This window comes from Aotus nancymaae, unplaced genomic scaffold (genome assembly GCF_030222135.1).
Source record: "Aotus nancymaae isolate 86718 unplaced genomic scaffold, 86718_ANA_hifiasm-v0.15.2.pri h1tg000030l, whole genome shotgun sequence".
Classification (NCBI taxonomy): Eukaryota; Metazoa; Chordata; class Mammalia; order Primates; family Aotidae; genus Aotus; species Aotus nancymaae.
This window is the reverse complement of record NW_026988443.1, coordinates 8,678,673-8,691,117: the sequence shown is the minus strand read 5'-3', so window position 1 is coordinate 8,691,117 and position 12,445 is coordinate 8,678,673. Positions and strand designations below refer to the sequence as shown.

The following is a 12,445-nucleotide window of genomic DNA, read 5'->3' as shown; positions in this document are numbered from 1 at the left end:
GAAAGAAAGTATCCAGAAATGGAAGTGCTGGTCAAAGGTGATAAATATTTTACAGTGCTTTCCAAAAGACTTAAATAATACACAAAAAGCAAAGCAGTAATTGCATCAACCTCACTACGTTCAATTCTGTTTAATTCATTCAAAACAAGTTAACATACTTTTTATTTTTATTGAGAAACTTCTCTAAGCTAGGCCCTATGTAATAGGCTGTGGATATAATGATGAATAAGGCAGTTTCTACTCATAAGGAATCCAAAGTTTTAGTTAAACAGACAAATGTTTAACTAAATGAATGCTATTCAGGATGAAATAGTTTATGATACAAGAGGTATCACAGTCAGAGAAAATGTCACAAAGTAGTGATACCAGAAGGACTTTGTAAAGAATTAAAAGTAGTTTGCCAGGCAGTCAGGGAGGAGATAGCATTACAAATAGAGAAAAGAGCAAGGGACCTGAAATGGCATCAGATGTTCAGGAAATAGTTATGTCCTAGAGCAGAAGAGGACAAATGGTAGGAGAGAAAGCAGGGACTAGACCATAAAGGTCCTGGCAGGCCACAGTATGTACGGAGTGCATTATATTTAAGGGGGCACATGATGTCCTATGACAGGTGATGTTAACTTTTTCCAAGCTTCTCCACTGTGAAGTTACTAGTTTTCCTTTGGAATTAATAAATATTTTGGAAGATATACTTTGAAGACACATAAATATCTTGTGTCTCCTTAAATTTTTACCCACTAGTTTTAGAATTTACTGATGGATCTTGTATGCTACAATTATTACTATAGTTGATTCATGGTGATTTTTTATTGCCTTCATTCCTTCTATATTTATTAAATGGAATTCTTTTGTAAGAAAGAGTTGTCCCTTTTCCTCTTTTCCCCTTCCCACTTTCCTTAAGAAAAAAAACCCTATTTTTTCTTAAGTAAATTTTCAAATGTCTTTTTCCCCAAATCTTTTGAGATTTGATAAATTTCAGATCAACTTAATTAGCTTTTATATACTAGAAACATTAACTTTCATATACATGTCTGCTACAAATAGTGTCACCAGTTTAACTGTGCTTTCATTTTTCCATTACATAATTCTGTCTTGTATAAATACGCCAATCACTTCCTTTGTAATATCTAATTTAGAATGTTTTCCCACACAAATATTTGTGAAAAGAAATCTAATTTCTTCTATTTTTCATGTTTTAATTAAAAAACACTTAAAAATTTTTTATCACAAATTGGTTTACTTGGTATAGAGCACAGGATTTTAACACTCCTCCCCAATGCTAACCCAGTATCCTAATCACCATTTATTAAATCATCTTTCTTTAGTACTATTTGTATATTTAATAAACTTATACTTTGATCTTTTTCTGTTCTTAGCCTATTCCTTGCTTTGTATCTTTCCATCAGTACCATACTTTTTAAACTATTGTTGTTTTGTATTAATATATATATATTTTTTAATTTATTTTTTCTTTTTTAGAGATAGGTTCTTGCTGTCACTCAGGCTGGAATGCAATGGCACAATCAAAGCTCACTGTAGCCTTGAACTCTTGGGCTCAAGCCATCCTCACGCCTCAGCCTCATTTGTGCCTAGGATTACAATTACACACAACCATGCCTAGCTAAGCTAATTTTAATTTTTTTTTTTTTTTTGTAGTGAATGGGGTCTCGCTATGTTGCCTAGGCTGGTCTTAAACTCCTAGCCTCAAGCAATCCTCCTGCCTCAGCCTCCTGATGTGCTGGGATTATACAGGAATGAGCCACTGTACCCAACTGTATTAACATATTTAGACACTTTAACGTACAGTAATGTCAGTCTTTATTGTACATTTTCAGAAAAGTCTTTAATTTTTTACAAAAGTATATATTTTAAAATGTTACTGCACTAGTATCAAATGACTATATGCTTATATAAGTTTATTTACAAAATCCTTAACTTGTTAAAATAATCTACAAGGCCCTGTTGATTTGGCCCATGTCTACAGTCTCTGACCTCACCTATTACTACCATGCTCACTAACTATCCCTGCTTCTAGAATACACTAAGCTTGTTTCCACCAGTGTCTCAATGCCATTCTTTCTCTCTCAAAGCTTTTCCTGACATCACAGTGTGTTGGCTCTTTCTCATCATTCAAGTCTCAGTGCAGATATCCTTTTGCAGTGACCTCCCTTGATCACTTTACCTAGTTTAATTCTCCTTCTCCAGCATTCTCTACCAACTTACTGCTTTATTTTCCTCACTCCCAAATTATCTTATATATTTGTTTACTACTTTCTTACCCACTAGAATGTAATTACAAATATATACTGTTAAAAAATCATAAATAGAGATCACATTGTAAGTATCATTTTGCATCTCTCTCTTTGTCTTGGAGCTCTGTTAGTCCACAATAGATGGTACATAAGAATGTCCATGATTATTTTTTAATTATTGCATTAGACAGTATGAATGTACCATTGCTTCTGTATAGAAAATTTAGTTTCTAAATTTTTGCTGTAACAAAAAATGCTGCAACGAGTATCATTGTACTATATTATCATTGTACATGTATGCTTATTATTGTAGGACAGATTCCTTCCTAAGATTGCATCAAATATTCTTCCAACAAAAATTTAAAATTATTTTGTCTAGTTATAAGAAAAATTGTTTCACATTTTCATTTGCATTGCATCACATCTATGTGTTAAAATTTCTATGTTTACAAACAAACTATTAAAAAGTTTAAAATATTCCCAATGGACACATCTCCCAACCAAATTTTACTTTACAGAAATCAAACACATCTTTCTTTAGGTATATTCCTAAGTGTTCCATAACTTTTTTTCCTACTGTGATGTAGATATCCTATTGCATTATGTTTTTCTACTTTTGTTAGTACTGATATTTAGGAAGTCTCAATGGCATATTTATCTTCTATCCAGTTAATTCATTAAACTCACTTATGAACGTTTATAGTGTTTTGCAGACCCCACTACTTGTTTAGATATATGAACATGCCATATGCCAATAATATTTTTATAATTATCTTTTCAAGTTTACTTATTTGTTTCACACAGAATTACATATATTTCCAAAATGCATTCAACAGTAATAATTATGAACAGTAGTGGTGTTACTCCTAATTGTAAAGCTTTACATTGTAAAAGCCTATCTATCAAAAAAGATCAAATGCATCAGTGCTTAATATAAAATTCCTTTAATCATCTAGCTGTTATTTTGATAATTGGTAAGACTCAAAAACATTGATTCCGATACAACTATTAGACAAGTGTGTCTTAGTAAATAAGCAGTTACGCTATTATTATCAGTTCCATAAAGTCTATTTTAGTACTTTGGCCATTTCTTAGCTAAAGGGAAGTCATAAGAGAAACTTTAAAAAATGTCACTTTCTTGACTGCCTTTTTTCGCATTTTATTTATATTTTACTAGATCATCATTAATGGGTTCTGACACTAAGAAAACAACATTAAGAAGAAAATAAATGTAACCCATGATTTGAAGACATTAAAAAAATTTAAAAAACATATAATAATTTTAAGAATGTAAATTATATCCAAAAGTTAAATGCCTGTAGGATAACTCATCATGGGAGATATCAGCCATATTAAATTGAAGGAGTACCTGACCCAGCTCATTCGGCTACCCTACTTCAATTTATGTATGCAGAAATTTGTTTTAGTAACTGTATAATTGAACACCTTAAAATATTACAATACTATTGCCAAAGTATCCCCAAAGCAAGTTTATTTTAGAGGGATAGAAATACTTACTCTGCCACTGATGGCCTCTATATCTATTTCTGCCTTTTTAGCCCATTTTTGCCAGAAGTTGGGATCATCTAAAGAAATATCTGTCCGGTTTCCAGATGCCACAAAACTCGCCTGAAATACATAATGGCAGTTTTAGAGGAAAAAATCTATCAAAGTACACTTAAAACATTATCTCCTCACGTTTACTATGGATAGAATTTGAATTCTGCATACGCGTACAACAAAGAGTGTTTCAAATTCAGTGGTCTGAAACAGCACTTCATCTGCTTAAGAGAAAGGCTTAATGCAAACACAGGCTGAAGTTTAGGAGAAGAATTAAATAAGGTATTGCTGTTGGTTAACTTTTATACTTTTGGTAAGCAAGGATCAAATCTTTTTGGGGTGAAGGCTACGCAGAACAGAGATATGTTTTCTAAAAATACTATGAGACCATTAAGAAATTAGGTTAGAGAACAAGAATTTCAAAAGCTGACTGTGCTAGAGTTCATTTTCTGGTATATTTCTGTTTTACTTCCACCACATTTTCAGACAGATAGATCTCCTAAAGGAAATGTAACACAGGATATGGGAAATAAAGGAAAATAAATCATTGTCATTTTTAAAAACTCTTTTCCCAAACGCACACAAAAAAGAAAAACTCTTCATTACCACAGAAACACTGCATAACCATTATACAAATTTAAGAAAATACTGAGGAGCAAAAGAAGAAAATACAAGTGACTTATTTTTGCAAATGCCATGGAAATTATAAAATCTTTTAGTTGGAAGAAATTTTAAACATGACACTTCAACTCTATAACTTGTGGTCTAATAACCACTACTTACAACTTAAATCACTGTAAATAGGCCTCATCAAAAAAAGTCATCAAAATGTTTTATAAAAATTAAAGGAGCATTGAAGATACACATGTGTTAAGAAAAGGGCCTGAAAAATGCATGTCAATTTTTATAAAAACAAATGGAAGAATATGGTCACTTAAAATGATTTTCAAAGGAGAATAGTGGTAAATGGTTTTAAGATAATGCCCAATTATCAGGGATATAATAAAAAGATAAAAATCTCAATTTAAAAAAATCGATAGAATTTTTTTAAATCCAGAAAAATCCCACTTTAAAAAAATAAAACTGTTAAAAGCAAACAAGCCATATTTTGACATTCAAGATAACTGTCAGTTTAAGCACTGGATAATTAATACCAATGAATTATGTTTTATTTTTAAATATGATAATAGTATTATAGTCAAGTTTTAAGTCTTTATTTTTAATGATACATATGGAAACATGTAAAGGTGATGATATGATATCTGGGATTTGCTTCAAACCAATATGAAAAAGTGGGAGGTGTGATGAGACAAGTTAAGTATGAGGTGATAACTGTTGAATACTGTCTGTATTTGTAGTTTAAAACTTTATAAAACATCCAAACCAGGCATGGTGGCTCACACCTGTAAATTCCAACACTTTGGGAGGCAAAGTCAGGAGGAGTGCTTGAGCCCACAATTCAAGACCAGCCTGGGCAACACAGTGAGACCCCATCTCTATAATAATTTTAAAAAATTAGCCTGGTGTGATAGTGCACGCCTGTAGTACCAGCTACTTGGGAGGCTGAGGTGGGTAGATCACTTAAGCCCAGGAGGTTGAGAGGTCAAGGCTGTAGTGAGCCATGATTGCACCACTGTACTCCAGTCTGGCAAGAAAACAAGAACCCGTCTGTCTCAAACAAAAAAAAAGTCTGAAAAACACAAAAATTGAAAGGCTAAATGCCTCTTGCTGAACTTCAGATTCTGTTCATGTTATTGCTTACCAAGTAATAAATGTACTCATTCATTCCATCTAGTATTCTTTTGAGGTTTGGCTTTTAAGATGCTTATATAAAATAAAGCAAATGTTAAATACTCTAAGTGTTTAAAAATGTGCATTTTGCTGGCATATTTATGAAACAAGTGACAGGAACAAATGTTTTCATGAAATAAATTTAAATTTCTTTTTTTTTTTTCTTGCTCTAAATTATAGCTTTAATATTATAAAACTACTGAAAAGCGAATTCTTTGAACTGATACATGTGATAAACTGAATAATGGCCACCAAAGATACCTCATTCTAATCCCTGGAACCTTGTGAGTTTTGTCTTATAGAGAAAAGGAACTTTGCAGATATAATTAAGTTAAGGACCTTGAAATAGAGAGAGAGCTTGTATTATCCAAGTGGGCCCTAAATATAATTATAAATGTTCTTACAAGAGTGAGGCAGTGGGAGATTTGACTCTAGAAAAGAAAAAGGATATAACATGACAGAAGCAGAGATAGGAGTACTGTGGCCACAAGCCAAGGAATGCAGGCAGTCTTAGGAAGTGGAAGAGGTAAGAAACAGATTCTCCCCTAAAGCTTCCAGAACGAACCAGCCCTACTGACACTTTGATTTTAGCCCTGTAAAAGACATGTTAGACTTCTGATACTGAGAACTATAAGAGAAAAAGTTTGTGTTGTCTTAAGCCACGAACTTTGTGATAATTTGTTACAGTGGCAACAGGAAATAGTATGAGACACTCTTAATGAGAAACCACATATTATAAAACCTCATATCCAACTTTTTTTTTTCTTTTAGAAAAAAGATCTCACTCTTGCCCAGACTGGAGTGCAGCTGTATGATCAAGGCTCATTGTATCCTCTAGTTCTTGGGTTCAAGCAGTCCTCCTGCCACAGCATCCCAAGTAGATGAGACAACAAGCACACATCAACTTGCCTGGCTGATTTTTAAATTTTTCATAGAGATGGAGTTTCACTTTGTTGCCTAGGCTGGTCTCCCACTTCCAGCCTTAAGTGATCTTCCTGCTTTATCCTCCCAAAGTGTTAGAATTACAGGCATGTACCACCAGTCCTGACCTTCATATCCAACTTGAAAGAACAAAGACTAACTAGTTTGATAAAACAAAACAACACAGCTATCATCAACTGTATAAAATAAGTATGGTATAACTTATTCATCAAACTGGTATAAATGGGTATAAGAAATGGACATCTAACTACATGCAAGTAATTCCTTAACTATTTCAGAATAAATTTCTCACAACTAAGGATAAATGATACTTTAATATTTTCATTAATATAAACATATCAACTTTCAGGAATAATGAAAAGTTTACTGAATGAAGTTCATAGGGTTTTATTCTGTTCTACAGTTTCACTGATACATGCCTCTTGAGATTTAACCAATCTGGTAAATGAGTATTTACTCTCCATGAACTGGAGAACACTGAACATGAAAAGCAGGCTGGGCATAGTGGCTCATGCCTGTACTCCTAACACTTTGGGGGGCTAAGGTGGGAGGATTGCTTGAGCTCAGGAGTTTGAGACCAGCCTGGGCAACAAAGTAAGACCCTGTCACTATAAGAAATCAAAAAATTAACTATGCATGGTGGCATGTGCCTGTAGTCCCAGCAACATGGGAGGCTGACGCAGGAGGATCACTTAAGCCCAGGAAATGTACTCCAGCTTGGGCGACAAAGTGAGATCTGTCTCAAAGAAAAAAAGAAAAGAAAAAAAAAAAAAGAAAGAAAAGAAAAGAAAAGAAAAGAAAACAAAACCCAATAACAAAAAAACCCAAAAAATAATGAGGCGTCATTAAATATGAAGTCACTGAAAGAAAATAGTCAGATTTTAAAGTGTGTTACTTTTTGGTTGTTTACCTAAAAAAAAATTCTATGCTACAGTGTATAATAATTTTTATTCTGCTATCATATAACTACTGATAATTTTAAAAATTTGCCTGGAAGAAACTAAATTTCAGAATTAAGTAACTTTTGTTACATTCATTATAAGACAAATAATTAATTTATAAATAAAGCAATTTTAAATTTCTAAATAATTCAAGAGGCTTTTGCTAACTGACATATAACCTATAACCTATTTACAAGATGACTTACATGATTCTCAAGGATTGTAACAAGTGTTTCTGCCTATAGAAGATGCGTGTTGTAGAAGACGTCATCAAATACAGGTTTATCTTCTTCCAAATGTTAAATCCTAATATCCTAGTTCCCTAAACTTTTCTTCTTAAAATGCATTCTTTCCACCATTAAATCTCTATATTATTTGCAAGAGAAAACTTTTAAATGGCAAAATCCATCTTTCTATGATAGTGGTAGAAAGGCAGAAGATGCCAATTAAAGGCCCTTACAAATAAGTAATCCATCTGAAACACAATTTAGATGGTTTTCTCTCCTTTGTAAATTAATCAATCCAAAGTATTTTATTCTTTATCAATTTTCTAAAAATCAGATTAGAAGAGCTGGGCATGGTGGCTCATGCCTATAATCTAGCACTTTGGGAGGTCAAGATGGGCGAATCACGAGGTCAGGAGTTTGAGACCAGCCTGGCCAACAGAGTGAAACTCTGTCCCTACTAATAATACAAAAAATTAGCTGGGCATGGTGGCGAGTGCCTTTAATTCCAGCTACTTGGGAGTCTGAGGCAGGAGAATCACCTGAACCCAGGACGCGGAGGCTGCAGTGAGCCGAGATCGCACCACTGCACTCCAGCCCAGGAGACAGTGCAAGACTCTGTTTCAAAAAAAAAACAAAAACAAACAAAAAACCCAGCTATAAACATTTATGCTTCAGTGGCTGTAATCCCAGCACTTTGGGAGGCCAAATTGAGGTTGCAAGTTCGAGACCAGCCTGACCAACATGGAGAAACCCCATTTCTACTAAAAATACAAAATTAGCTGGGCGTGGTGGTGCTTGCCTGTGATCCCAGCTACTCGGAAGGCTGAAGCAGGAGAATAGCTTGAACCTGGGAGGTGGAGGTTGTGGTGAGCAGAGATTGTGCCACTGCACTCCAGCCTGGGCAACAAGAGCGAAACTCAGTTTCAAAAAATAAAAAATTCTTTGGGAGGCCGAGGCGGGTGGATCACGAGGTCAAGAGATCGAGACCATCCTGGTCAACATGGTGAAACCCCGTCTCTACTAATACAAAAAATTAGCTGGGCACGGTGGCGCGTGTCTGTAATCCCAGCTACTCAGGAGGCTGAGGCAGGAGAATTGCCTGAACCCAGGAGGCGGAGGTTGCGGTGAGCCAAGATCGCGCCATTGCACTCCAGCCTGGGTATCAAGAGTGAAACTCCGTCTCAAAAAAAAAAATAAAATAAAATAAAAATAAAAATTAAAAATTAAAAATTAAAAATTAAAAATCTCCCAAAACAATGTTTAAGGGATATCATCACTTGAAAATCAAGTTACCAATAATGAGTTCTATTTTATGAATATGTACTAAGTCTAGATATTCTCATAAGGACCCTGCTCCATATATGTAGCTCCTTATTAAATACTATTTGATAATGCAAAGAAACACAGAATGGAATGATCTTATTTCTCCAAATCACTGAAAATAGTTGAGCAGAGCTGAAGTCTTTGGATCCCAGGAAAAAGTGTAAAATACTACTAACTTTACACCATATCCCATTTTGTCAAATGTCCAGTATCTACTAGCATTCCCATACAACTATGGGAATGAACAAATTATTTGGGAAATAAACAAATTATAAAACAACTAGAGCAAACTCTCGATTCTCCTCAGCTGTTGTGGTACCTTGTCAGTTCTCTTTTCAAATGTGACATTTACTCCCTGGTGTGAAGATTTAAAGTAGATATTTAAATACTTAAGCATATCTCAATTATCAGAGCATTAAGAGTATACTTGAGTTTTCTAAGCAAAATAATAGTTACATAGCACTGTATAGTAAAGTCGGAAAGGCCAAGTATGATTATTAAGATCTCCTCTTTAAAGCAAGACTCAAAGAGGTTAATTGTTAAAGGTCACTCAGCTTATGAGTTAGAATTCAAACTCTGTTTTTCTGACTTTCCATGATCCTTATCATTAACATGTTAAATGAGGAAGCCAAGAATCACATATGCTCATTAAATGCTTTGCATATGCCTACATTAACTAAAAACAAAACAAAACAACAAAAACTTTAAGGAGAGTATCTCTATGTTTGGCCTAATCAACAAGGACAATAGTCATGACCAATACTTTTTGATATTAATTAGATTTCAATATGAGGAAAAATATATCTGTACGTAGAGTACAGAACCAAGGAATCAAAACTAAGTAAGATTTCCCAGGAAAAAAACTAGAGCCAGGGTACATCCACTCAATCATGACTAGTTTTAGTTCTCAATCTTATACTTTACTTTTGCAATGTTTATTTTGGAAACAAAAGAAATGACTTGCTTCTGATTTATTCTCTACTAATTTCCAAATCTGTATCTGTGTCCCAGGCAACTCTCCTAGACATCTCCATTTGGATGCCCTGTAAATGTCATAAATACAACAGCTCCAATATTTTATTTTCCCCATATGAATGTCCTTCTCTATCTTAAAGACAACCATGACCCTCCTAGCTACTTAAGCAAAAAATCTTCAAGTCATTTCTGATTCTTCCTTCTAAACATTTCTAACTGGTCATCAACTCCTATTGATTCAAGTAGGTCTCCAAAATCCTGGTTCACTCATCATTATTTCCTACATAAGCCCATTAAATAATCTCCTTGTTTCTAGTCTTTCGCCTTTCCAACTTGTTCTCCATGCTGCTGCTAGAGTTAAACTTCTAAACCAGACTGCATTATGTCCAATTTCTGCTTGAAGGACTTTAAAAGCTTAACTGCCTTAGGATCAAGGTCAAATTCCTCAAAATGGCACACAAAGCCCTTCACAATTTGGGTTCAACTTCCCTAACTCCTTCACAATTTCATCTTCATGTAATTCATCTCCTGTATCCATACATGCCTGTTATAATCCTGAAACATTCCTTGTAGTTTAGCAACATGACTCATTTAGCTGGTATTTTCTTTCTTTTTGTAAAACAATGAAATTCACAATTCCCTCAAGACTCAGCTTGAATGCTATTCTCTTTGCAAAGGCGTTCTTTATTCAGAACATACAGAATTAATAATTTGCTACTTCATTTTTTCCAGCAACTATAATCCTTTCATTTTAGTATTCCTGGCATTTACCAAAATACCTGACACAAGAATTTATTAGTCTGCTAACTGAATGCAAGCGAGTTTCCATTTGAAGGTTGATATCATTACTTTTGGTACAGCACCTGTACTTCTTGCTATACCACAATGTTCCCCATAAAGATAAAGAAAGATTTCTGGATTGAAAGCAGAGAGGGGAATTGGGAAGAAGGGAAATGTAGAAAGGAAGTTTGGTGGAAAAGAGAAAACTTGTGTGTGGTTTTCTGCAATTAGTGTAGATGAGACAGAATACTGCAATAATAAACTATTCAGATGAATGGAAGAGGTAAGTTTAGCGTGTCTTGGTTGGGAAAAAAAAGGAGAGAGAGAAAGAAAAAAGAAATATGGCTGGGTGCAGTGGCTCACATTAATTTTTGTATTTTTAGTGGAGAGCGAGTTTCACCATTTTGATCTCAAACTTCTGACCTCAGGTGATCCACCTGCCTTGGCCTCCCAAAGTGCTAGGATTACAGATGTGAGCCACCCCACCCAGCCAACTGTAAGTATTTAAAACGAAATTGGAAATTCTTTCTCTCCTTTAGGTTCTTTAAATTATGAAAGTTGATGTAACATGATTTAACCTCTTACATTACTTACATTTTGTTTTGCCTTTGGCATATACAGCTGTTTAGTTTCTAAATTTCTTTGATTTCATGTTCTACACTAACATTTAGAACTATTTCTAGTTATTATATTTATTCTATTTCACAAAGATCAGAAGAGTGCATGTGAAATTAATACAGGAAATCAGAAAAAAATGAAGGAAAATACATTATTGCTTTTCAGCTAATTCAGTATGTTTAAACATTTAGTATAAGAGACAATTAAACTTTTTCAGTAGTTAGGATATGAACATCACTGCTATGTTAAAAATACTACTCACTGTTACCTTGGCAAATGTTGACCCACGTCCTTCTGATTCAATTGTAATGGTTTTTGTACGACGTAGTAAAATCTGATCGATATCCTCTTCACAGAATTTAGAGCCTTCATCTTCTTCCTCCATAATGGCACCATAAGCACCTCTTCGAAGCAGGTCTTCTATTTCCTTTTTGGAAAGCTGTTGAATCTATGGAGAAATTAACTTCCATAAAAATAGTTTTTTTTTAAAGTTCATAAAATGAGAAAGTATCCCTAAAGGATGTCAAAGAACAAAAGAGGCATGTTTAAACTGCATTTGGGTTTGGGATGCACCTAAGAGAGAATTCATGGAAATAACATATTGAAGTTGTTGACTCTTCTTTGCTCTCTTTAAAATAAAAATTACCCATCTGCCTAGAACGGCTTTGGTTAAAATAAGGCCTAAGGGTTGGGTAACCTTTTTCAAAGTTCTTTTTAATACTAGGATTTTTTCTTTATTTTTTTGAAACAGGGTCTTGCTCTGTTATCCATGCTGGAGTGCAGTGGTGCAAACATAACTCACTGCAGCCTTGACCTCTTGGGCTCAAGTGATTCTCCCACCTCAGCCTCCCAAGTAGCCTGGACCATAGGCATGCTCCATCATGCCCAGGTAATTTTTGTTTTCTATAGAGACAAGGTCTTGCCATGCTGCCCAGGCTTGTCTCAAACTCCTGGGCTCAAGCAGGAGGTTGATCCTCCTACCTCAGCCTCCCAAAGTGCTGAGATTACAGGTATGAGCCATGTGCCCAGCCCAGAA

General features: G+C 34.5%; 1 protein-coding gene across 13 annotated transcripts in view; it reads right to left on the bottom strand.

Moving 5' to 3' along the window:
- CHD9 (chromodomain helicase DNA binding protein 9) overlaps positions 1-12,445 on the bottom strand; it is a 267,637-nt gene that overhangs the window by 61,261 nt on the left and 193,931 nt on the right. For all 13 annotated transcript variants that reach the window (XR_001106735.2, XR_001106734.2, XM_064383065.1 and 10 more), the window contains 2 exons: positions 11,678-11,857; positions 3,771-3,881 (listed from right to left, as the gene is read on the bottom strand). Coding sequence is in view for 11 of the 13 variants with exons in the window: in XM_064383065.1 (XP_064239135.1) it covers positions 3,771-3,881; positions 11,678-11,857 (291 nt within the window). In the remaining 2 variants the exon portion in view is untranslated. The remainder of the gene's footprint in view (positions 1-3,770; positions 3,882-11,677; positions 11,858-12,445) is intronic.